General features: G+C 46.6%; 1 protein-coding gene and 1 pseudogene across 1 annotated transcript; one reads left to right on the forward strand and one right to left on the reverse strand.

Moving 5' to 3' along the window:
• Positions 1 to 10,670: 10,670 nt before the first annotated feature.
• C7H17orf67 (chromosome 7 C17orf67 homolog) lies at positions 10,671 to 25,214 on the forward strand. Its single transcript, XM_057773386.1, has 3 exons — positions 10,671 to 10,725; positions 11,630 to 11,730; positions 25,098 to 25,214. The coding sequence occupies exons 1-3, from the start codon at positions 10,671 to 10,673 to the stop codon at positions 25,212 to 25,214; spliced, it is 273 nt and encodes a 90-aa protein (XP_057629369.1).
• On the reverse strand, positions 23,779 to 23,882 carry LOC130878894 (U6atac minor spliceosomal RNA; annotated as a pseudogene).
• Positions 25,215 to 27,030: the final 1,816 nt, after the last annotated feature.

The raw sequence follows: 27,030 nt of genomic DNA on the forward strand, positions 1-27,030 counted from the left end.
CTGGTAAGTCAATATTATCTGATATTTTTTGCCCCAATTTAGCCCTATCCAGAGGATCAGTAAAGCCCTATGTTTGGTTGGAGGTTCCAGTTCACCCCTGCATGTTCTGGGAAGCCCCATTTCTTACTCTATCTCTGTGAACCCTGCCCTCTCAAAGTCTCCAAACAAAGGAAAAGTAACAGAAGCTCTGGTGTAGTCTCGGTGGCTGCTGCAGCTTCCTCCCCTGAAGTTGCCAGCTGCCCAAGTCCCTGCCTAAACTCTCAGTTATTGACCACACTTGGGCACAAACCCCGCTTCTGGCAGGCACGTCATCGCCCCTCGCCTACAGTCTATAAAACGTTACTGCTTTAGCCCCTGTGTGCTACTTCTCTGGCCTCATTCTCTGAGACCAGTGAACCCACCAGAGAGTTGCTTTGTTATACTCTTTCAGTTTGGCTTGATCTGGCTTACCGCATCAGTGGAGAAACTTATTATGGGGGTGGAGGAAGTGGGGGAAGGGTGCAGGGGTGGCAGAAAACCTATTTCCTTCTATGTGAAGGTTACCAGGGGGATTTAAGCTGAGTGTCTCAGGGACAGAGCATGGATTCAGTTTCCCTGAGAAGATCCCAGCCTGAGTGGGTGGGTTCTCGGGAGACAGCTCATCACCGTTGGAAATTTCCAGGCTGGGCTACAGTTTGAACATCTGGCAAAAATATGCTCTCAGAGGGAGAATTCTGTGGGGTAAGGAGCACGCACCCAAGTGATAGGGTGGGGTACTGGGGAGCAGGGACTGCCACAGCTCTGGGTGTCCAGGTGGATGGTGGCACCCGGCATACCAGGTCCCCTGGCTTCAACCCACTTTCTTCCACTTACTCTCAAAATTCCCTGTTCTTTCTTTGTTTTGTTCTCTCCAGATCATCTGTCCTGTTATCTTTGGAAGGACATCTTGATGGCTGCCAGGTTTGGGCCATGATGAATAAAACCTCTATGAACTCCCCTGTAGAGCTTTTCATGTGGGCACGGTTTGCAACTCATTTGGGCAAACGCTTCCTCTTTTAAACATTTTTTTTCTTGTTTTCTTAAGCCTCCCTGTCATTCTTGATTTGTTTTAAAGATACTTCTTCAGTTTTTTCCCTTAAATCTTTTTTATTAAATTTTTTATTTCTGCTTGTGTATTAAAAAACCTTTAGTATTATTGTTGTTGTATGTGTGTGTGTGTGTGTCCATGCATGCTGCAGTCACTACCGATAGGACATGGGTTATGCTTTTGGACTGAGGCAGCTGGGACTATGGCATGTACTATCACACCCTGCTTGGAATGTTTTTTTAATCAAATTTTTCTTTTTCCCAGCATCCCGTTCCTCTTGATTTTGAGTAAAAATGTTCTCTTACCTCTCAGAAGATACTTATATTATTTATCCATTTTTTGTCTTTTTACAGTTACTGATTACCCCTAAGGGTTTGTTGATTCACTAATTAATTTAGACAGGTTATTGCTATGAAGCTCAGGTTAACCTTGAACTCTCAATCCTACCGTCTCAGCTTTTTGTTTTTTGGTTTTTAATTTAATTTAATTTATTTATTTGTTTTTAAAGACAGGGTTTCTCTGTAGCTTTGGAGCCTGTCCTGGAATTAGCTCTTGTAATCCAGGCTGGCCTCGAACTCACAGAGATCCGCTTGGCTCTGCCTCCCAAGTGCTGGGATTAAAGGCGCATGCCACCACAGCCCTATGTGTCTCAGTTTCTTGACTGCTGAGATTACAGCTCTATCAGCATGTCTGACCCAGGTTTGCTTTTATCTTCTGCTTTTCTTTTTCTCTGCTGCATCAGAACTCCTCAGAGGTTGGAGAAGCGCTGCTGGGGGTCCCTGATGGTGAACGTTTTGTCAACCTGATGGACATAAGACTGTTATTTTTCACAGAGTGAATGCTGTGTCTTCCAGTTCCAGGCCGGGCGCTGATCCTGAATAGGACTGTAGCCCTCACAGTGCACCTTATTTCCCCTCCTGTCAACATCGTACATTCCTGCCCCTCTGCCCGCGTGCCTCTCCTTCCTGTTTAGGTTGGACAGTAGGCTGCCTCTGGCCACCATAACCGTTGCTGACCTTGGCTATCCTCCTCACCTGCTGGGCAGACACAAATTGAGGCCAGCATCCCTGGACCCAGAAGAGAAATTAAAGTCCATTTGTGGAAGCACTCAGGAGGCCTCTGTCCAAGGCCAAGCATCTCACCATTGTTCTGCAGCTCCACACAGGAAGGGAAGGGTGAACTTGTGCAAAACCCTGAGGGAAGGGAAGGGAAGCCCAGAAGGACGTGTGAGTGGGGCAAGCAATCTCATTAAAAAGGGGCCACAGTCTCTCCTTAGAAACAGTGTAGAAAGGTCTGCATCCTCATATGCGTGACTAACCTCAGCATCTTTGGTCCTTTGAAAACTGTTTCACAGACTTGGGTTCCCGCCCCCCCCCCCCGCCTCCCGCCCCCATTCTGTTTTTATAGACAGACTCTGTTGCGTAGTCCATGATGACTTTGAACTTTCTAAACTTCCTATGTAGCCAAGGATGACCTCGACCTCTTGATCTTCCCGGTTCCTCCTCCCGAGTGCTAGGATTACACACACAGCCTGCACTGACACCCCTGGCTTGGTGTGCAAGAATGGCCTGGGTCTGAGAATGGATGTGTATGCAAAAACAAATTAGAGTGACGTCACACAGAGTAGGAGGTGAGAATAACAAGGACAGTTATACCCCACCCCTGTGTGTGTGTGTGAAAGAGAGAGAGAAAGAGAGAGACAGAGACAGAGAGAGACAAGGTCACAGCATATGTGCCCCCAGCTGGCCTCAAGCTTGTGACTCTCCTGCCTAATTCTACTTCCTGATTGCTGGAATTATAGGCAGACACCACACCTAACTATCCCAGGTTTGGGGACGAGCTCCAAAGGCCACAGTTGCAGCCATTAGACCTCCCTGCCTACACAGAGGCGTTCATTTGTTTTTGAATGCCCATTCTGGCAAGGCCTTATTAATAACTTAGATCCACTGCCGGCTTGGCGGGTTTGGGCAGATTGATGGACCTGGGTAGGTTGCCTCGAAGGGCTACCTTCACAAAGACAGCGCACACCCTGTTTGTGTCACATCTGCTATTGTCCCACTGCTCAAAGGGAGTCAGCTGGTCCAGACCTTAGCTCTTCTAGCGGGAGCTGTGGTGTTGGCTGAATGTTGGGCGGTGGAAGATTCGGTGAGAGCAGAAGGTTCCTGAATGCATGACAACCAACCCCAAATTCAGAACCAAACGTGTAATTCATTCAAGGCCTTTCTGGCTGTGCTTCCACGGGCTTCACGGGTTTGGCTTCACTGCAAACTTGGTTTTAAATACGAGCATGCATCCTGCCATCCTGGCTTGTGACACCAAGGAATGCTGCTCTTTGTGCTTGGGCGGATCACCGATGTTTTATTTTATCAAATAAACTTCACCCATCAATTAGAAAAAAAAAATCTATACCTAGCTAGACATTTCTGAAATGTTCAGTAGACATCTATTCTGAAAGCATTTTACCTAATCTAGTAGCTTCTGTCCAATTAAAAAGCATAATGTGCACCCGACAGTGGTGGCGCACGTCTTTAATCCCAGTACTTGGGAGGCAGAGGCAGGCGGATCTCTGTGAGTTCGAGGCCAGTCTGGTCTACAGAGCGAGTTCTAGGGCAGAAAAGAGAAGAGAAAAGAACAACAACAACAACAACAAAAGACAAAAACAAAAACAACGAAAAAGGATTTGCGAGGCTGACCCTGGACCTATACAATGTGAACACATGTTAAGTCTCTTGGTTAGGATAGATTCAGGATCTCTTTGTACTAAAACAAACAGAAACAAAAACCCAAATAGACTTAAGTGTGTTCAGAAATTTTTTTAGTTCCTGGAATTTAGATCTCCACTGCTGTTAAAACGCCATGTAGTAGGAGGAGGCAGAGCACTCTGTAGCGTTGGCTTATCAAAGGTCCTTAAATATCGGTGTTCATTTAGAACCACTTCCAAAAAAAAGGGGAAACTCTGAATGACAACAATAGTTATGTGAATGCCATAAGATTATGGGTGGCAGGAGGTAGCTGTCTGTCTGTCTGTCTATCTATCTGTCTGTCTGTCTCTATCATCTAGTTATTTCTTTAGAGGCAGGGTCTTGCTTTCAGCTGCTCTGTAATTCTCAATCCTTCTGCTCAGCCTTATGAGTGTTGGGATTACAAGTGTGTTCCTCCAAGCCTGGGTGGCACCTTCTTTTGTTCATAGCTGTTGTCAGATGGATAATTGACTTCTCCTGGCCCTCGGAGTCTGATGAAGGCCTTCAAGTGAGGGGCTGACGTGGGGCTCAGAGGTGGAGCATGTCCCTTCCACACTCAAGGCCTTGGGTTTGAGCCCCAGGAATGAAGAAAAGAAAAAATAAAAAAGACTTCGAGTAGTACATTAACTTGGTAGTAGAGAAATAGTCTTAGGCACCGGAGCACCACCCCTTCCCATGACCAGTAATTCCCTGGGAGCCTGGCTGCTTCCAAAATGGGAAAGTTTTAGAGGCTTTGTTGCTTTTCTGCAGTGTTAGTTGCGGGGGTCCTACCTTCTCCTCTGCCACCTTGTGGACGTGTTGGGAATTGCATCCTCTTCTGAGAGGCAAAACCGGACAAGATCTTTTGAGCATCAGCACGCCTAGTTCCACACCTGCACGGTCCTTTCCACCTGAGCATCCCAGGGTGTAATACAGGCGCTCACTCTCCAGCGTCGCCCCTCCAGTCCACTAGAGAGTTACGTGTTAACTTGGAGTTTACAACCCAGTGGAGGAGACAGCATTTAAAAGGCAAATAACAGATTCGATGTAATCCACATCAAAGTTTCAATACAAATTTTCACATATAAAAAAAGGCAAATAACTAAATATGATATAAATAAATTATGGGACAGAAATGGGTGTAGGGGGAAGGGGAATTTTACTGAGAAGGCTAAGAAGGACAGGGTTACCCAGATGGGAGAAATTTCAAGTTGACACCTGAAAGATGAGAAGGAGGTGTCACGAAAAAAAGCGCATGCAGAGGTCCTGAGGTAGGAAAGAGCTTGTTTAGCTGACAGTGAGTGAGTGGGGAGGACGGGCGGGGGGGGGGGGCTGGTAGGAGCGGGATTGGAAAGAGCTATATGCATAGGGCTCAGGGGCATGTAGCACATAGGAAGGGCCCTGATTTTGTCTTGAGTCTATTGGGAAGGCAATGGAGTTTCTAATTCCACCTTTTCAATTTTTTTTCAAAAAATATTTTTAGACAGGGTCTCACTATGTAAGACCAGGTTGGCCTGGAGCTCACAGAGATCCATCTGCCTCTGTCTTCCAAAGTTGTGTGCCCCCTTACCTGGGCGAGTTTCTATTTGATGGAGAAAATCGGTGCTGCTGCATGGAGAGTGGATTGACAAGGGCAGCTGGGATGGGAGACCAGCTGTGGATGTAGGACAGAAGCTGAAGATGGGGTAGTAGCAAGAGAGGTGGACGACTGTAGGCCCCATGTCTGGTTCAGTAGCCGTTAGCCATATGCAGTAGTGGAGTGCTTGAAACATGGAAGTGTGGACGACCTATCAGTCTGAAGGCCTGATCCAGCAACACTAGACAGTGTGGAATAGCCCAGGAATATAGCCCGAGAATGACTGGTTTATATTTTACATTTTTTTTTGTGGTTTTGTTTTTTGAGACAGGGTGTCTCTACATATCTCTGGAATTCACTCTGTAGAGCAGGCTGGCCTCAACTTACAGAGGTCTGCTTGCCTCTGCCACAAGAGTGCTAGAATTAAAGGTGTATGACCCCTCACTGTTATGTGGGGGTTCCCCCTCTGTATGCTGTAAATATCATTGGTTAATAAAGGAACTGCTTTGGGTCTATAGCAGAACTATAGGGGAACAGAGCTTGGAGGGGGAGGGGAACTAAACAGAATGCTGGGAGAAAGGAGGAGGAGTTAGAGAGAAGCCATGGGTCGGCTGCCACCAGAGACAGACGTGTTGAAACTTTGCCAGGATGAGTGGACAGAAACCAATAAGTGGCTTCCTCCAACACCACTGGGTTATTTTATATCACTTAAGAAGTTTCCCAGGCCTGAGGATACAACTCAGTTGGTAGAATGCTTTCTTAGTACGTATGACATCCTGGGTTTGATCCCCCACAGTGCATAAAAACGGACATGGTGACATACACCTCCAACTCCAGCACTTGGAAGGTAGAAGCAAGATGATCAGGGGTTCAAGTCCAACCCGCACTAGATGTGACCCCGTCTCCAATGACTTTCTCCCTCAAAGCTTGTTACTTTCTTGTGACAGGGTCCCACACAGCCCAAGCTGGCCTTGAATTATCTGTGTAGCTGAGGAGGGCTTTGAGCTTCAGACCCTCCTGCCTCCCACTCCTGAGTGTTAAGATTTCAGGCTTGTGTTACCAAACCCAAGGCTTTGTGCCTGTGCTTAGCAAGGGTCTGATACCTGAGCCACATCCTCAGCCAAAAAGTTCCTTTTATTGTATCTGTTTGCTTGTTTGAATGAGGGCCTTAAGTGGAAATCATGAGCCTCCTTCCCCAGTCTCCTGAGTGTGGGGATTACAGCTGTGTGCCTAGTCCTGCTTCATATTATTTTTGTATCCCCCCCCCATACAGGGTTTCTCTGTGTAGCCCTGCTGTCCTGGAACTCCCTCTTTAGACAAGGTTGGCCTTGAACTCAGAGATCCTCCTGCCACTGCCTCCCAAGTGCTGAAATTAAAGGAGTGTGGTACCACTGCTGCACTTTGCCATTATGGTTTTACGTGTGTGTGTGTTTGTGTGTGTGTGTGTGTATGTGAGTGTGTGTGTGTGGTTTTTCAAGATATAGTTTCTCTGTGTAACAGTCCCGCCTGTCCTGGCATCTGCTTTGTAGACCAGGTTGGCCTCCAACTCACAGAGATCTGCCTGCCTCTGCTTCCTGAGTGCTGGGATTAAAGGTGTGTGCCACCACCGCCTGGTCCATATTATGTTTTTTATTGGACAGAAATGACTAGATTAGAGAAAATGCTATCAGAGTGAATGTATACTGAGCATTTTAGAATTTTCTAACTAGGTATAGTTTAGTTTTTCTAATTGATGGAGAAAGTTTACTCGATATAACAAAACAAAAGAGTTCTATCCAACCACAAAGAGCAGAAGAAAATGGCAAAAAAAAATGAATATGGGCAAAAAACAAAAGCAGGATGCCTAAATATTTTATTACATTTATTTATTTTCTTATGTGTTCCTGTAGAGACATATGCACTGGGCACAAGGATGCCCTGGCACTCGTGTGAAGGTCAGAACTTCAGGATTTTTTTTTCACCCTGTACGTTTTGGGGATTGGATTTAGGTTGTTAGGCTTTAGTATCTGTTTTACTAGCCTGACCCCCCACCTCTTATCCCCCCCAAAGAAAAACAAAAATCGACCTCAAAATACTTAATGTGACAATATGCATATTCCTAAAACAATACTTTGAAATTCCTTAGTTCTTTTTTTGAAACTTGTTTTGATGTATTTATTTCTATTTTATGAGTATGGGTGTTTTGCTTGAGTGGACATCTGTGTACCATGTCCACGCAGTGCCCATAAAGACTATCATCTCCTCTGAAACTGGAGTTACAGGTACAGTTATAACGAGCAACTGGATGTGGTGTCTCATGCCTTTTAACCCAGCATGCAGGGAGCAGAGATAGACGGCTCTCTGTGAGTTCAGGTCCAGCCTGGTCTACAGAGTGGGTTTCAGGACAGCAGGGGCTAGACAGAGAGACCCTGTTTCAAGGGGGAAGGGGAGAGAAGAGCGCGTGAGGCATCTTTTACTGACAGCGCGTGATTTCTTTTCCTGTTTGCAGACTGCTCAAAATACCAACCCAGTGGCAGGATATTTCAGTTTAGAAAGTTTGTTTATTTTTCATTTCCTTTTGAGGGCATTTCGGCTTAATATCAGTTACTCAGCATTAGCATAACCTCCGACAGCCGCGGGTCAAGTTCTGTTTTCTTTGGAGCTGGCAGGCAAAATGACAACAGGACAGCAGGTCATTATTCTGGATGGAGAGCTTTTTACAAGGAAAGCCACGTCCCTTTTAGCTACAATTTATTATGTATCTAACGATTTCTTCACGTGATATTTATTGACGAATTTCAGAGAACTTCAGCAGTGTGTTGGAGTCTCCCCTCCTCTATTGAGACAGGGTTGCTGAGGTTCAGGCTTGCACTGAACTTCCTGTGTGGTGGAGAGGACCTCGAACTCTCCCCCGTCCTCCTCCTGCTACCCAGTAGGAGCCGGGATTCCTACAGTGTGCCGCCACACCCAGCAGGTTTATTGTCTTTAGGAAAATAACCAGAAGTCTGGAGAAGGCTGCTATGGCCTTCCTGGCATTTCCCCCAGCCCTGTGCAGAAAGAAGTGGGCTATGGGGTGTGTTAGTCAGGTTTTTATCCCTGTGATAGGCTATCTGCGGGGATCAAATTGTTAAAGACAAAAAGTTTTTTCAAAAACAATTATTTAATTTTTTTGAGATTATAATGTCATTATATTTCCCTCTTCTCTTTTTTCCCTCCAAACCCTCCTGTGTACCCTCTCGCCTTGCTCTCTTTCCAATTCATGGCTTCTTCCCCTTAAACATTTTTAGGTTTATTTTATTATATTGTGAATGTTTTGCCCGAAGGCAGGCATGTGTACCACGTGTGTGCTTGACTGGAGTTATGAACGTGGGTTCCGGGAACTGAATCTGGGTCCTTGCCAAGAACAGTAGGTGCTCTTCATTACCGATGTTGCCCCAGCCTTGAGGAAAGGTTTTTTTTGTTTCACAGTTTAGGGCAGTTATCCTCAACTTGTGAGCGGTGGCCTCTTTGAGGGTCGAACGACTCCTTCACAGGGGTCGCATATCAGATATTTACAGTATGATTCATAACAGTAGCAAAGTTGCAGTTAGGAAGTAGCAACGAAATAATTTTATGGTTGTGGGTCACCACAACATGAGGAATTGTGTTACAGTGTCTCAGCCTTAGGAAGGCTGAGAACATTAGAAAGACTTAGGCCTGTGGAGAGGCAGCATATCGTGGCAAGAGCACAGAGTGGAACAGAATAGGTCATGTGATCCAGGAGCAAAAGAGAAAGAGGAATGGAGCCAGGTCCCACAGGCCCCCATCAGGACAGGTTCTCAGTGCCCTTGGAACTTCCTATGTAGGTTCCACATTCTCCTTTGTTGTTGTTGTTTGAGACAGGGTTTCTCTGTGTAGCCCTGGTTGTCCTGGAACTCACTCTGTACACCAGGTTGGCCTTGAACTCACAGAGATCCAGATTCACAGAGATCCACCTGTCTCTGCTTCCGGAGTGCTGTGATTAAAGGTGTGTGCCACCACTGCCCAGCTTTTTTAGTTTTCTTTTTTGAGACCAAGTTTCTCTACACAGTCCTGGCTTTCCTAAAACTCCCTATGTAGACCAGGCTGGCCTTGAACTCACGGAGCTCTGCTCGCCTCTACTTCCGGAGTGCTGGTATTAAAGTCATGCACCACTGTATCTGGGCATGGCTCCACATCTTAAAGGCTGTTCTGCCCAGTACTGGCATTTTGGGGGCCAAGTCTTTAACACAGGGGCCTTTTTGGGTAGTTGTATCTAAGCTATGGCATGGAGCATAAGGAGAACACACAACGTAAGTGTGGAGACAGACTTAAATTCTCCCCAGTATATATGTGTGAACTTGGACTTGGTTTCCCTTCTCTGGATCCTAATTTCCTCAATTTTAAGAAAGAGATGGCTGAGTGTAGGGGTCACAGCAACTGCAAGTTCATGCTTCTCCCCAGTGCTTCACCACACCCACATGGTGGGTTTGTTGCTTCCTTCTCTAAGAAGAGAAGAAAGAAGTTAAATGACTTACCAACTTACCTGAAGGAGCAGTGTGGGTGGGGTGGGGGTGAGGTCAAGATTCAAAGGGTGGTCTTTTCTGGCTCCAAAGGCCGAGGGAAAAATCTTTATTCCCTTCTTTATGTTCCTTACTTACCTACCTCTGAAATTATCAATGTGTGTGTGTGTGATGAACTTAGATTTATGACATTTTTTCCAAAATCCATTAATCAAATATGTAAATATAAGAGATGATTCCAGCTGGTGAGATGGCTCAGTAGGTAAAGGCGCACGCTGATGAACTTGACAGTCTTAGACAACCTGAGGTCAATCCCCAGGACCCACGCAGTGGAAAGAGAGAACTGACTTCCGCAAGCTTCTACACTTGCATGGAACCACGTGAATGCCCGTGTACACACACATCCACACACACACAACATAGCCAGATGTCAAAAAAGGGGCGAGTGCTACCCAGTGAGGCAGAAAATAATAAACCAAAGCTTTAGAGAAATATTCAGAAATATTACCAAATGCACTCGGTAGACCTGTTTACGTGAAATGGATATTCTCGAAACCACACTCAGAAGGTCATCTTACAGAGGGAGCATTTCCTGTCTCAGGATGAAAAGTCCCAGGAATTTAGAGGAAAATATTTTTACAGTCATTATTCCAAGCTCAGAGTCAGATACGCTTAGCATCACGTGGCAAACCGTGTTAGTGGCAGTCTACACAGCATTGGTACTGACGGGGCCTCTTTTAAGTAGGTGGAACGGGTCAGGACAGGTCCCGAGAGTTCAGTCAGGGGAGGAGAGGAGCCTGGCCAGCATCATGGAGAAGCTGTTTGTCTTAGTCTTTGCTCTCACCCTACTGGTTTTCTCCTCAGGTAGGTTCTCTCTTGAAGGACACAGCCTATTTTTTCACTGACGTGATCATATATAGTATATATATTAATAATTTGATATGCTTTCTTTTTGTAAAAGTAAGCTTCTCGAATTCCTATTATTTAGAAGGGAAGTAAATTAATTCCTTTGAAAAGACTTAAGATGTGTTTGAGTACTATTTTCAGAAATACTGACAAACCTTGAATTACATTTTCTTCTAAGATTCATATACGATCACGGAAGGCTTGATGTACTTTTATTACGCTAACATCTTTTAATATTTGCGTGAGGCCCACCTCCTCATTAATCATTTTGTAATCATATTTTCTGAGTGGATTGTGTGAAGAACGGATTTAACACAGTCACAGACAAGATTGGGAAAGAATATGTTTTTTAAAACCGTAGTCGGGGCTGGAGAGCTCAGTTGGCAGAGTGCTTGCTTGGCATGTGGAGAAGCCCTGAGTTTAGTACCATGTTAACAGGGCACCGTGGCAAACAACTGTAATTCCAGCACTCAGGATGATCAGAAGTTCAAGGTCATTTCAACTAGACGTTTGAGTTCAAGGGCAGCGAGGCAAAAGATCTTCTCTCAAAACAAATAAAAATGAGCCAAAATAAATGACGACAACAACAACAACAAAACTATCCATTACATCAATGCCCACTGTAAATGAGTGGACCATTGCAAGAAGTAAGTAGATTTTTAAGTCCTGAAGCTTTTACTTTAAGTTAACCCTAGTAGAAACAATTTAAAATTTTCGAGTCCTCAGAAATGCCCCATCCTTTGGGACAGATTCCTCTTTGTGTTTCACCACGACTGAACTTACAAGTCCTCCTGGAGCACTGAGACGGAGTGTGGGCTCCTGGGCCTGGGGAGCCCTCAAGTCTCTCCCTGATTCTTTTCAGAGGCCTCCCCGATTCTGACAGAAAAGCAAGCCAAGCAGCTCCTGAGGTCCCGGCGACAGGACAGGCCCAGCAAACCTGGATTCCCTGACGAGCCCATGCGGGTGAGTGCTTGGCTCTGGCAATTGCATACCACACACTGTCTTCTGAATGGGCATCTATTCTGAAATTAACTGAGTGCTGCTCATTGGAAGGACTGTGAGATGGGGGTTATAGTACAGACAGCACTAAGACATGTGTGCCCTTCACCTCTGGGGACACTTGCTCTCCTCACCTACTGAGGACACGATACTTAAAACAGAAATAGCAGGGTTTACAGGTATGTGGTGTGTGTGCCTGGCATCCCGAGGGGCTGCTCAGCATCTCCCTCCTCTGCTCTGTTTGCTCAGCAGCTGCTCCTGTTGGCTGATGCCAACCCGCTGTCTGTCTCTTGGACCCCAGGCAGACTGCACTAGCATCCTCAGCTGGCAGCGGTCACCTTGGGTAGAATCTTGGTACCAGCTGCCTCTGGTCGATGCCTTTGCTCTCAGCTCTGCTCTGGGGGTTATGGTTTCCACTTGCCTAGTCTTTCTGAACCAAGGCACCTGGGATAGCCAGTATTGACTATCAGCTTAACAGGACCTAGCATTGATTTCAAGACAAGCCTCTGGGTATGTCTGAGAGTTTCAAAATGGATGACCCCACCCTAAATGTAGGCAGCAACATTCTATGGATTGGGTCTTAGACTGCATTCAAAAAGAGAAAGCAAGCCGGGCGGTAGCTTTCATTTTTTAAAAAGTAATATTCTTTTATTTATTTTTATTTTTTAAAGATTTATTTATTTATTTATTATGTATACAGTATTCTGCCTTCATGTATGCCTGCAGGCCAGAAGAGAGCAAGAGATCTCATCACAGATGGTTGTGAGCCACCATGTGGCTGCTGAGACTTGAACTCAGGACCTCTGGAAGAGCAGCCAGTGCTCTTAACAGCTGAGCCATCTCTCCAGCCCATTCTTTTATGTTTTGAAATTGTAATATAATTACATCGTTCCCCACTTCCTTCTCCTCTCACCAACCCCTCATGTAATCCCCTTTCTCTCAAATTCATTGTTTCCTTTAATTTAATTGATTTACACACACATGCACACACACACACACGTGCGCGCATACACATGCACACACACATACACACACCACTCTTAAATACATAAATACAACCTGATTGGTCCGTATAATGTTACCTGCATGTATATGATCTCGGGGTTGACAACTTGGCATTAGATAACTAACTGGGGGTTTTTCCCTAGGAAAGATGGTTTCTCTCCCTCTCAGAATTCCTGGTTGCCAGTAGTTCTTTGTCTATGGTTAAAGCCTCACAAGCTTTCTCTCTTCCATGTTAGCAATGTCCATTTCTGCTATCTTTGTTCAAGTCTTGTTTAGGCGGCCATGTTGACTAGACTTCATGGATGCGGCCTCTCTGATATTTCTAGGAAACACAAGCTCCCTGTTCCTCTGGTTCTCACAGTCTTTCAAGTCCCTCCTCTGCAATGACCCCTGACCCTTAAGTGCAGGAATTGTGCTGAAGATGTATGAGTTGGGACTGACCTTTCCCTTATTCCCTTCCCTTCCCATCCCTTCCCTTCCCTTCCCTTCCCTTCCCTTCCCTTCCCTTCCCTTCCCTTCCCTTCTCTTCTCTTCCCTTCCCTTTTTTTCTCCCTTCCTCCTCCCTCTCTTTCTTTCTCTGTCCTTCCCTCCCTCCCTCCCTCCTCCCTCCCTCCCTCCTTCCCTCCCTCCCTCCGTCTCTCTCTCTCTCTCTCTCTCTCTCTCTCTCTCTCTCTCTCTCTCTCTCTCTCTCTCTCTTTCTCTCTTTCTGAGACAGGGTTTTTCTGACTGTCCTGGAACTCACTTTGTAGACTGGTCTGGCCTTGACCTCACAGAGATCTTCCTGCCTCTGCCTCCTCAGTGCTGAGATTAGAGGTGTGTGCCACCACTGCCAGGCTCAAGTTGCATCTTATCACAGCGAGGAAAGTAATTGTATAGCCCCCTTCCCTGACTTTATTTTGGGTGTTTAGTGCCTTCTGTGAGACCCTGGCAGGCTGGTCCAACCCCTGTTTGGGGGTCTAATTTGACTGTTCTGACATTCATGGTATTTCTCCCTCATCAGGTGAAGGTTCATCACAATGTACCAGCTCTGGGTGTCTGGAGGTTATTGTCTGGTGGTGTTTCTGTGGTCCTGGTTAGTCTCTTTCCTGGACCCTTCAACTGGCTATCAGCTCAGCCTCTGTCAGATTCTTATGTGAGGTCCACAGGAACCTGGAACCACATTTTACTTATTCTCTTACTGTGGACTCAGTGTGCATATTTGATATTTAAAAGACTTTCATTGGTCTGGGAATGTAACTCGGTGGTAGAATGCTCACATGGAATGCGCGAGGCCCTAGATTTGATCTCCAGCATCAAGAGAAAAAAATTGATGGTAAACACTACTGGCTCGGGTCAGACTAGATTCAAATCATTCTGTTCACCTTGTTCCTACTCTCACTCTTTGTTTTACATTTACTTATTGAGTGGTGTGTACATTCATGTGGAGGCCGGAGGACCACTTGTGGGAGAGGGTTCTTTCCTTCTGTTGTGTGGGGCCCAGGGACTGAACTCAGGTTGTCAGGGTTGACAGCAAGCATCTTTACCCCCCCCCCCCAGCCCTCCAGCTAGCCCAATCCCTATTTTTTTCTTAACTGCATGTGGGGGAGGTTCCCTTACATTTCTCTCCACCATTTCTCTCAACTTTCTTCCTGTACCGAGACAGAATCTGGGGCCTTGTGTAAGTAGGGCAAACAAGCATTCTACCCTTCGCGCCAATCTTTGAGGGTTTTCTCTGCCAGCACCTGCACCTGACTGTCTTGAGCTCTGTGGGGCAACGGCCTTGAAGAACTCCATCGGCCTCTCCCTGCAGGCGTTTGGACCGTTGAAGCTGTTTCCTGCCTACTGCGACTGTGCTGCTCTTGGCTCTGAACTCTGCCTTGTATGGTCCTCTCCTGGCTTAGACGCAAACTTCTGAGTATATTCCTTTGCTGACACTGTGCCTGCTCCTGGCTTGAGGCCATCGCCATCCCTGAGAACACACACAGCTGCATCTGAAGGCCGAGGATGGTGGCCCTGTGCTTGCCAGCATTCTTGGGGTGTCAGTGAGGTCCCACCTTTGGCTAGGCAGGGTCAGGAGCTTCACAGAGAGTGGACATCATCCAAGGGCCCTTGGCTTCTGAAGAGTCATGCTTCCTTCTCTCTTTCTCTTCCTCCCCTCCTCTCTCTTTCTCTCTCTCATTGAGGCAGGGTATTTCAATATAGCCTTGGCTGGTTGACCTTGAACTCCCAGAGATCCACCTGCCTCTGCCTCCTGAGTGTTGGAATTAAAGTGTGCTGCCATGTCTGGCCTATACGTGTGTGTTTCGAAAAAGGCTTTGCAAAATAACCTGTGCCAGACTGTCTGAACTCCTTCCTCCATATTCCTCTTTGGGCCTTGCCTTGGGCTACCTGGAATGGTGCCAGTGGAAGGCTGCCTCAGGGTCAGGTAGGACGTCGCCTGGCCATCACTGCAACCTGGTTGAGTTTTGGGCTGCACACATTTGTGGAACCATCTAGGAATTTTAAGCAGGGAATTGATACAATCAGGCCCGCTCCACAGGAACCATTTAGAGGCTCATTTAGACCTCCAGACCCTGCTGTTCATTGGAAACAGGCAGTGACATCCTTGGACATATTTTCCATCTCCTTGTCATGGTACCTGGGAGATGGACAGGTGGACTTTGGCAGCTGTTGGGGAAAGCATGTGCCCCTGGAAACCAAGCCTGGTGACCCACATGCTTGCTGTCATCGGAAGTAACTGAGATGTTGACTATTGGGGTGATTTTATTTTGCTTCTCACTAAGTGACTAGATGGCAGAAAACTGGTTTAGAGAAGAAAGAAGCCACGGCAGAGGGTAAGGAGCGGTGCTTTGGGGGAGTGTTAATTCAAAATGAAAACACACACAGAGTCTCACAGCCGCTCCTTGCGAACTGTGGCGCGGCGTTTGTTCAGAGAAAGGAGCATGGCTGGTGCCCAAGGGAGGTAGTTCCTGGAATTCCCTGCCCAGCTGGGTTTGCAGTTGGTTTTGCTGCGTGTTTTTTATCTTCTGCAGCCCCCAGGCACACGCAGCCATCTGTGTTAGTGGTTTCCCAGAAGGAATGATGACTGGCAGGGGTACACCATGGGGACAGTCATGGATGTCAGGAGATTCTTGAAGCTGCTGTGATAGTGTAGCTGGCTCTGATGATCATTTATAATTGACTTGGCTCCACAGAGATTTTTGGAGAGTAGGGTCTGAATCCCCTGGAAATGGGGTGGGAGGTCCTCAGAGGCTGGTATTCATTTTGGGATGTGCTGTTTGGTGACAGGTAGAGTTGACTGAGTTGTCATAGTGATTCTTTTGTGTCAGAGGACTTGTAGGTCTAAGGAAGCCTCAGCACACACAAAGAGGCCAAGACCAGCCAGATAACCCAAGCTGGTTTGGAGACAGCTGCTTGATGATGGGGCTATTGGAAGAGAAGGCAGAATGGAAAACCGTCTGAAGCTGAAATGTCCCCACAGGTTCAGGTTTTGAAGATTTGTTCCTCAGTTGGCACTGGGGCCTGGCTGGTGGAAGTGGGTCAGGAGAGTACACCTTTGAGATTGTGCCTGACCCCTGGTTATTGCCCTACTCTCTCTGTTCCTCAGTTCACCATGTTGTGAACAGTCACACACTCCAGCTGCCTTGACTGAGATCTCTGCCATGGTTTCCCCACCTTGATGGGTTACATAAGCTCTCTAGAATCATGAGCCAAAACAAATCTTTCCTAAGTTTTTTAAAAAAAATGTTTATATTGCTGGGCAGTAGTAGTGCACGTCTTTAATCCCAGGACTCAGGAGGCAGAGGCAGGCAGGTCTCTGAGTTCGAGGCCAGCCTGGTCTACAGAGAGAGTTCCAGGATAGTCAGGACTGTTAAACAGAGAAACCCTGTCTTGAAAACCAAAACCAAAACAACAACAAAAAGGTTTTACACACACACACACACACACCCTCTCTCTTTCTCTCTCTCACACACAATATATGTATATATGTATATATCTAAAACTATCTATACTATCTATCTATATGAAAGTTTTTTTTTGTTTTTTTTTCTTTTTTCTTTTTTTTCTGAGACAGGATTTCTCTGTGTAGCCCTGACTGGCCTGGATCTCACTTTGTAGACCAGGCTGGCCCTGAACTGAGAGATCCACCTGCCTCTGCCTCCTGAGTGCTGGGATTAAAGGTGTGCACCACCACTGCCAGGCTTATTTATACTTTCCATGGTTTGTATTTTCACGTATCTGTGTGGGGATTATGTGCGTGTGAATGTAGGTGCCCAAAGAGGTCAGAGATGACAGGAGTCCCTTGGAGCTGGAGTAACAGGTGGTTGAGAGCCACCTGGCATGGGTGCTGGGAACTGAACTCTGGAAGAGCAGTCAGTGCTCCTAACCACTGAGCTGTGTCTCCAGCCTGACTCTTCCTCTTCTATGTTGTTTTCTGTCAGGTACTGAGGTCACAGTGGTGTGAAAGTCACCAACGCAAAAATGATTCTGAGGTGCCCCTAGAAGAGCCCTTCACCCGTGAGAGTGTTAGGCTCCATCTGCAGGGCTGGATCTCAAGTCTTGCTGCTCAGTGTGGTCCCTAGAAAGTTGCTCAGGCTTCATCTGAGCTCCTCAGACAGGCAGAACGTAGGCACATCCCTTAAGCATGGCCCCTGTCTGTGCAATACTCAGCCACCCTGGACACCTTCAAGTTAGGAAGTGTTGCTCTTCAGAAGGCAACGCTTTCATCTCTGCTCCCCAAGGAAAGGGACTGTTAGGTTAGAGGGCAACTCTGTGGAGCTGACTCTCTTTCCCACCTCTCTGTGGGTTCCAGGGATCTGACTCTGGTCTCCAAGCTAATGTGGCAAGCTCCTTTCCCCGCTGAGGCGCCCTGGTAGTCAGTTTCCTGTACTCTTGACAAAACTTTAAATAAAAATTTGCATGTACAACTCTTAAAACGGAGAGGAAGTTTGGAAGGCAAACTTGGCCTGCCCATATTTGTATGGGTGCCACGTGCATCTGTGTATATGGGGCAAAAGCGATGATGTTTCTGAGCAATAAGATTTGGAGCAAGCCAGGCGGTGGTGGCGCACGCCTTTAATCCCAGCACTCAGGAGGCAGAGGCAGGCGGATTTCTGTGAGTTCGAGGCCAGCCTGGTCTACAAGAGCTAGTTCTAGGACAGAAACCAAAAGCTACGGAGAAACCCTGTCTCGAAAAACCAAACAAAAAAAAAAAAAAAAAAAAGATTTGGAGCAAAATTTTACTGTCACCTCCGTCCTCTCCGCGGTTGCTGAGTTTCCATTTCTTAGGGCTGCCGTAATGGACTGTGCTATCTAGAACAGAAGCACTTTATTATCCTACCGTTCAAAGAGGCTGGGGTTTGAGTCAAGTATTGGTAGAGTTAGCTCCTTCTGGAAGCGTTGAAGAACCGTGTCCCTCCACTGCCTCCTGGTGGTGACTGGTGGTCCTTACCATTTCTTAACCCTTGACTGCCTTATGCCAACCTGCCTGCTGTCACAAGGGGTCCTTGTTCCTTGTGTGATACAGTGTCTCCATTTTCTCCTTTTCAGGTTGGAATAATCTATTTATGTTTCTGGTGGCTGTGTTAAAACACCCTGGAAAATGTAACTTAGGGGAGAAAGGGTTTATCTGAGCTCTCAGTTCTGGATAGGACCCACCCGAATCCTGTATGATGTCATCTTCAGTTGGTAACATTGATAAAGATCCAATTTCCAACTCAAAGGGTCCCCTTCGTATGTTATAAGTAGACATGGATTTAGAGGGTCTGCTATTTAAACAGCCTTAAAAAACTTAATGATGCTATGTATGCTTTCCACAAGGTCATGAAGCTCATGCTGGGCAGCAGTTAACTTGTCTGTGCCCCTGCTCACTGCGGACCCGCTGCCATAGCTCGGCCAAACCATTTAAACTCCCCGAGTCTCAGTGTTCACGGCTAGGAAATGAGGAACCGATAAGTGCCTATTCGGCTCACTGTGAGGGTGACATGGGAGAACGTGTGTGAGTGCTCAGCCTAGTGATACCTATGGGTGATTATTAACAACAACAACAACAAAAAAGCCTGGGAAATAATCCTTGAAGCCTTGGTAATGGCGGGTTTTATGTCACACAAACTAGAGTCACCAGAGAGGAGGGAGCCTCAGCCAGAGAAATGCCTCCTCATGACCAGGTCATAGGCGAGTGTGGAGGGCATTTTCTTAGTGATCGATGGGGGAAGCCCCAGCCTATTATGGGCCGGGCCATCCCTGGGCTAGTGGTCCCGAGTTCTTTAAGTAAGCAGGCTGAACAAAGCCATAAGGAGTAAGCCAGTAAGCAGCAGCTCTCCATGGCCTCCGCATCAGCCCCCGCTTCCAGGTCCCTGCCCTACCTCTTTTCAGTGATGACCCATTCTTTATTAAAGAATGGTTGAAACCAACCCTTGCCTCCCCCAGTTGCTTTGGGTCACTGTGTTCCATCACAGTAGCAGTGACCCTGACTAAGACAGCCTACTGCCTCCTTTCTGCTTATAGAAAAAAAGGCAGCATGCTCCCTGACCTGGGGACATCCAGCCCCAAGCTATCCCTGGGTTCCCTGCCACCCTTCCATGGTAACTGATGTTCAATTACCCAGAACTTCTCGTTCCTTTTCAAACCTCGGCACCTTCTCATAAGCGTCTCCATCTGCCGGCAAGGCTCTCATCCCTCAGCTCCCCCTGGCAGCCTCCTCTTCCTTCTGAATGTCACAGAGCTTCCTTCTCTCCCAGCACACTTACCCTTCCTTATTTGCACTTTTCCTTTCTCAAGCTTCTGCGACTCATGCTCACCCTGAGTCTACAAATATTAAATGGGGATTTCTAGCGAGGAACAATGCCTAAGATTAAAATTGTGCACCGTTCCGGGGAGGATGATGCGATCTTGTGCTGTCTTGCTTCATCTCGCCTGGGGTGGGGAGGTCTATTGTGCCTGCAGTCTGTAGGAGACACCTGTCAGTCACTAAGCTTCTTTGGTGGATTGAATGGGAATGTCCCCCACAAGCCGTGGATTTACACACTTAGTACCCAGCTGATGAGTTGCTTGGAAGGATTAGGAAGTGCGGCCCCGTTGGATTAAGTGTATTTTTGTTGGAGGAGGTATGTCACTGGGGGTGGCCTTTGATATTTCAGAAGCCCAGCCCAGGCCTACTCTCTCTCGCCTGCTACCTAGGGATCAGGGTATAAAACTCTCAGCTATTGCTCCAGTGCTACGCCTGCCTGTTTCCTATCAACACTCTGAAACTGTAAGCAAGCCCCCAGTTAAATGATTTCTTTTCTAAGAGTTGCCTTGGTCATGGAGTCTCTTCATAGCAACAACAGTGACTAGGACAGTCCTGTGTCCATCACCGAGTCTGTTGCAGAGTTGTTGTGTTTCTCCTCCAGTCAGCTTCACGTACACACAGCCTCTGCCCTTCACCTCACTTCATCCCACCCCAGAAGCATTGCATCATCTCAAGTCCTCACAGGAAGAAGGGAAGTACAGTCTGATAAGCTGTGTGTGTGTGTGTGTGTGTGTGCGTGCGCATTTGTGCTTTTATGTGTGGAGGTCAGAGGTTAACCTTGAGTATCATTTTTCAGGAGCTACTTACCTCTATCTACCTTGTATTTTGAGGCAGGGTCTCTCATGGGCCTGGAGCTCCTCAAGTAGAATAGACAGGCTGACCAGTGAGCTCAGAGATCTGCTCACTGGGATTAAAAGTGTACAGCATTATGACTGTTTTTTTTTAAAAGTTGTTTTTGTTGAGCTATACAGTTTTTTTCACTCCCCTCCCTTTATCCCCCTTCTCCTTCTAGCCTCTCCCATGATCCCCACATTCCCAGTTTACTCAGAAGCTTTTTCTCCTTCCTATATAGATCCATGTATGTCTCTCTTAGGGTCCTCTTTGTTATCTAGTTTCTCTGGGGTTGTGGACTATAGGCTGGTTTTTCTTTGCTTTATGTCTAAAAGCTATGTATGAGTGAGTACATATTATATTTGTCTTTCTGGGTCTGGGTTACTTCACTAAATATGTTTTTTTTCTAGATCCATTTATTTGCCTGCAAATTTCAAGATGTCATTATTTTTTTAACTGCTGTGTAGTACTCCATTGTGTAAATGTACCACATTTTCCTTATCCATTCTTTGGTTGAGGGACATCTAGGTTGCTTCCAGGTTCTTGCTATCACGAATAATGCTGCTATGAATATAGCTGAGCACATGTCCTTATAGTACGATTGAGCATCCTTTGAGTATATATCCAAAAGTGGTATTGCTGGGTCTTGAGGTAGATTTTTTCCTAATTTTCTGAGAAATCACCACACTGATTTCCAAAGCATATGCCTGTTTTTTATGTAGGTTCCAGGGATTGAACTCAAGATCTCATGCTTGCAAGGCAAGTACTTTACTAACTGTCTGGTCTGTCAGCTTTCTTTGTCATTATTGTGGATAATTTCAGTAACTCTCTCCCTACCTAGACCCAGCCTCCCTGAGACAGGCCCTGCTCTGTGCGGGGGCAAGGACTTTACTGATTCAATTACCTCTCCATCTCTGTAGCATAACATTTGGGTTATTCTATTTTATAATTAATTATTGACATTGGTTTCTTACTTGACCCAGTTTGTAAATTAAACTTCATCATAGGCCTGCGTGTGTGTGTGTGTGTGTGTGTGTGTGTGTGTAGGAAAAAAACCATAGTATGTGGCAGGCAGCTCAGTTCACAGGTTGCTTTTGCAGGCATCCACTAGGGGGGCTGAGAAGGGATCTCCGGTGGGTAGAGAGTCTCTCCTGTGGACAGACAGACAGATGTCCTACTCATCTTCTAAACAATGTTGTGTGTTGCATAAACACACGTCGGAGTGGATGTCTAGGAAAAGGCCCAGAGAGAGACAATGGGTTGACTCTCAGCCCTGCCATCTCACTGGAGATCGAAGGTGGTGTTTTGGTAAACTTTTTATTTAATGCTTACATTTTTATTTATTTAAAAGATTCAGTTTTTAGTTATGCATTTGTGTGCTTGTCTGTGTGTGGGTATGCACACACGTGTAAGCAGTGGAGTCCAGAAGAGGGAGTTGGATTCCCTAGAGCAGTAGCTACAGGCAGTTGAGAGCTGCCCAGTAAGAGTTTGGGGAATCGAACTTGGGTCCTTTTCATGGACCGTATATGTTTTTAACCACTGCACCATTTCTCCAGTCCTCAGTTTTGATATTTTTATGTCTCTCCTATTAGACCGTTGTAAATGGCTTTAGGAAATGGACAATTTGTCTCACTTCTGGGTCTCGAGCACCAAACTGATGATTGGCATTTACTAAGTACTAGTTATGTCTCCGTGCTTCCTGGGATGAGTGGGTGGGAGGGTGTGTGGACTCAGCAGGATAGAAATCTACTGTAGAGCCTGGAGTTTATTCAAGGAGATCTCCTCTCTTACCTCATTTAAACTTGTTAGTCCTCTCTTAATCTTTCCAAATTTTAGGGAAGAATATGTTTACCCATTGCCCGGGAGAATGCTGCAAAGTCTTTAAGAAAGATGACATTCAGGCTTCAGGGATGTCTTCTGTGATCCTGTATCTGGGGATTTGCCTTTCTAGGAAGCTGGGCCACTTTGGCTTGTGTTCCTTCCAGGCATGTTCTTCCAGGGTGCGGATAAATCAGGCTAGCTTGATGCTAAGTAGACTTTGTAAACACGCTTTCATGTTTATCCCTGTGAGAAATGTCCTAGGGACCGCATCAGGCTTTCGTTCCCATGGTCTCAAAGACGGTTCAGAATTACCGAGCTGTCTGTTGCGCTCGGCACACGTTGGCTTTCCTGGGGCACGGAGCCTTTGGGGCTCTGGGGCACTTAACTTCTGAACCATCTTCCAGCTTGTGCGATTACCTTGCTTTGACTAATGATCAAAAGAATTCTTCCAAATGTCCACGGATCTGTAATCCCGCTCAAATGTCATAGGAAAGGATGGTGACATCTTGGAAAAAAGTTCCTGCTTTGATCGGTTTTGCTGTGTCATGCTTGGGTCAGGTCAGGTTCCGCTGGACACTTCGTTGTCATGCTATTTCAGCGAGGGTCTATGTGTGGTTTCCATTCCCACTACTGGGAAATGATTCACTTAAATCATTACAATGGGCATTTGACATGGAACACAAATACCAGTTTTTGTTTTTGTTTAATTTCTTCCCTCCCCAGAGAAGAGAATCTAAAGCAATGAAAACCTGTTTTCCATCTCCCTCTCCTTTCCCAGTCCAGGAACATTTGAGATGCTCATTAACGCCGGGCCATTTCGGACTCAGCCAGTGCAATTGTTGAATTTGTGGTTTCTAGCAGATCTGTAGCTTGGCTTTTCATCTTTGACTAACGGCTGCTTTCAGGCCTTTGTGGCATATTCATTTCCCTAACATTTAAAATAAATACTCAAGTGTCATGGAAACCGGTGCTGGCTTTTTTTCTCGTTCTCAGTGTGTGTCTATTTTGATGACTTTTCTTCGGGGATGACTTCAGCCGCTGTGAAATAGATACTGACTTTTGCTTCTATGTACACTTGGCTGTTACAGAGAGACGATCTACACAGATGGCGAGGGACCTTCCACCGAGGATATAGTAGGACCAGAAGCAATCTTGTCATGTACTCATTTGTAGATTTCTTCACGGAGCTGTACTGAGGCCCTACTGTGCACCAGGCACTAAGGCACACACTCAGTGTACTGCGGCTGTTGCCGTAAAGAACAAACCAATGCAAATTCCTACCTGGCTTGAGTAGCCCTAGTCCCTAGCTATTCAGGAGGCCTACGACAGAGAGTCACTGGAGCCCAGGGTTGGTTTCTTTCTGAGACGCTGTCTCTCTGTGTAGCCCTCCCTCTACTTAAACATGATTTCATAGACTTGTTTTTTATTTTATGCACAGGAATATTTTGCTTGCAAGTATGTATGTGCACCCTGCGAGGGCTGTACCCCCAGAGGCCGGGGTTTGGATCTGCACATGAAAGAGAACACGTGGTGTTTGTCTTTCTGAGCCTGGATTACTGCACTCAGTGTAATTTTTTTCCAGGGCCAAAAAGCAGCAGTTGCGACGAAGTAGGTGGCAAGGCTTTACCTGGCTGTGTGTTTTAGGCTCTTGTCAAGAGCGCTGTTACCCTTCCCTCCTTCCCTATAACACTTCTTTCCTTTGGAGACAGGGTCTCATACTAAGCCCAGGCTTGACTGAGATTCATTATGCTGCCTGGGCTGGCCTTGAATGTATGGCAATCTTCCTGCCTCAGCCTGTCGTGTGCTGGGATTACAGCTACATAGCTACTACACTACATCTGGCTTTCTGTATGTGTACACATGTATGGTGTATGTGTATGCATGCTTTCCCGTGCAGGTGCCCATGTATAGATGTGTGCACGTGTATGGTGTATGTGTATGCATGTTTTCCTGTGCAGGTGTGCAGGTACAGTAGAGTAGATGTGTGCACGTGTATGGTGTATGTGTATGCATGTTTTCCTGTGCAGGTGTGCAGGTACAGTAGAGTAGATGTGTGCACATGTATGGTGTATGTGTGTGCACATGTATGGTGTATGTGTATGCATGTTTTTCTGTGCAGGTACAGCTGTATACACATGCAGGCGGAAGCCAGAGGTTCTCAATTGCTCTTCACCTTGGATTTTTTTTTTTTTGAGACAGGGCCTCTCACTGTCTCCAGAACTCATTTACTCTGAGAGACTGGCTGCCCAGCAGGCCCTGGGCTCCTTCTGTCTGCCTCATCAGTGCTGGAATTATAGGCATGCATCACTACACCCATTTCTGCTTCCTGTGGGGTCTGGGGATCTGAACTCAGGCCCTAATCTTGTATGACAAGTGCTTTACCAACTGTACTCTTTCCCAGTCCCACCCCCTCTTTTAAACTGTTTTTTTTTTAAAAGATTTTATTTATTTATTATGTATACAACATTCTTCCTCCATGTATGCCTGCAGGCCAGAAGAGGGCACCAGATCTCATTACAGATGGTTGTGAGCCACCATGTGGTTGCTGGGAATAGAACTCAGGTCCTCTGGAAGAACAGTCAATGCTCTTAACCACTGAGCCATCTCTCCAGCTCCTCTTTTAAACTGTTAATGATTGTATTTAGTACTGGCTATAGAGTTCCCAGAGAACATTCTCAAAACAGAAACATCTTAAAGTTTAAGCCAAGTCCTCTGTTAAAGGCTTTTCAGTGCTCCAGGAAGGTTCATGTGCTTTAAGATATTTTTGAGCTGGACGGTGGTGACACACGCCTTTAATTCCAGCACTTGGAAGGCAGAGACAGGTGGATCTCTGTGAGTTTGAGGCCATTCTGGTCTACAGAGCTAGCTCCAGGAGCCTTTCATTGCTGTGAGTTTGTCTCTTCAGGAGTATGTGCACCACCTGCTGGCCCTGGAGCACCGTGCTGAGGAGCTGTTTCTGGAACACTGGCTGAATCCCCACTGCAAGCCTCACTGCGACAGGGACCTGGTCCACCCTGTGTAAGGACCTGGAGCCGGCTTGGTATGTTCCCGGCCTTTTGTTGGGGAGAATGAAGATGGGGATGTGTTCACGGTGGGGAGACTTCCTGGAGGAGTGTGCTCAGGGGCCAGGTGTCGCTGCTTGTCGTTTAAGGGGTGGCAAGGGAGCCATGCAAGAAGGAAAACAGGGGTGCCCACTGGTCACTGAGAGATCCCAGATGGGGTGCTGATGGTACCCTGTTTGCCATCCAGGAAAGAGCTGTATATTACATGCATGCAGTTCCTACAATGGCCAGAAGAGGGCATCAGATCCTCTGAGACTGGAGTTACAGCCAGTAGTGAGCCACCATGAGGGTGCTAGGAATTGAACCTGAGTTCTCTAGCAGAGCAGCTCTTAACCACTGAGTCATCTCTCTCTGTAGCCTCCCTACCCCACACCACCACAACTCCCCCCCCCCCCCCCCCCCCCGCCCAGTTTGGAGGGACTGGAGCTTGCTGTGTCCATCAGGCTAAACTTCAACTCAAAGAAATCTTACAGCCATTGTCTTCTGAGTGCTAAAATTGAAGGCATGCGCCACTGTGCTTAGCCCTCTCTAGGTTTTTACAGACCAAGCAGATCAGGTCATAACCGGGTGGTTGATTATGTGTGGCCACGAGCAATCTCCGCACCTTTGCTGCTGAGTGTTCTGTGTGACTGTATTGGCACAGGGATGTCCCTTCAGAATGTCACTCGGGAGTTTGTAGAGTGCCCTTCCAGTTTTGTCATGGACTGTCTTATTACCCTGACGTCATCAATGGCCTGTCTCAAAGAAACCAAACCAAACCAAACAAACAAAAAACCCGGAGTGCTTGCTGCTCTTTTAGAGAGCTTGACTTCAGTCCCAGCACTCACGCCTGGCAGCTCACAGCCATCTATACAACTCCAGCTCCAGGAAAGTCTGACGCCCTCTTCTGGCTTCCTGGCACACTGCATCCATACACATATATGCACACACAGATGCACATGCACATAAATAAATAAAAATCTTTCAAAATTGGTGCACACAGAAGGAATTTTCAGGAAATAACAGCTGGTAGCTCCTTCTTTCTCCTCTTTCTCCTCCTTCACCACCTCCACCCCCACCATTCCCCCCCCACCCCCACAACCATTCTAAAATTATTTCCTCCTTTCTTCTCCAGCAGGTTTCCAGGCAGTGATCCGGAGGCTGATGGGACAGAGAGAAGCTCGTCTTCCATTTGATCTGGAACTGCAGAAATGAGGCCTTCTGACCTCAGGAACTTGCGGCCCTTTGTGGGAAGGCCAGAAGTGGCCTTCAGAGGGAATGACAAATATATATTCTGCTCCGTTTTACTAACCTGCCCATATCGAGAAAACTAACAGCTTGAATCACAGGGCCCTGAGAGCCTTCCTACCAGTTTGCAAGTAGGCAGAGCCTCAGTCCTCCCAAGAGGGATGGAGCTGGGGGCTGCAGAACAGGCCTGGGGCGGGGTGTCTGCACTGTGGACTCTCTTGCTTAGACTGGGGAGGTGCATCACTGGGAGCTGCTGAGTTTGGGGTTCTTTGCTTTTTCATTTCTCTGCTGCACTAATAAAGGCCGGTGTCTAATCTTTCTGTGTGTCTCTTTTCCCACTAGGGGAGTACTGAGGATTTCTTGCCATATTCACCTTTGTAAACCCAGTTCCAAATAGTGTGCCACTATTTTTTAAAAACTGATTTAATCTTAGTTTATATGTGTGAGTGTTTGGCTGCATGTATGTATGTTCACCATGTGCTGGGGTGTTGGGAGCTGTGAACCCCCAGATCCTAAATTTCTTGTAAACAACTTGTTTTCCCCTGATCT

This window comes from Chionomys nivalis, chromosome 7, assembly GCF_950005125.1.
Source record: "Chionomys nivalis chromosome 7, mChiNiv1.1, whole genome shotgun sequence".
NCBI lineage: Eukaryota > Metazoa > Chordata > Mammalia > Rodentia > Cricetidae > Chionomys > Chionomys nivalis.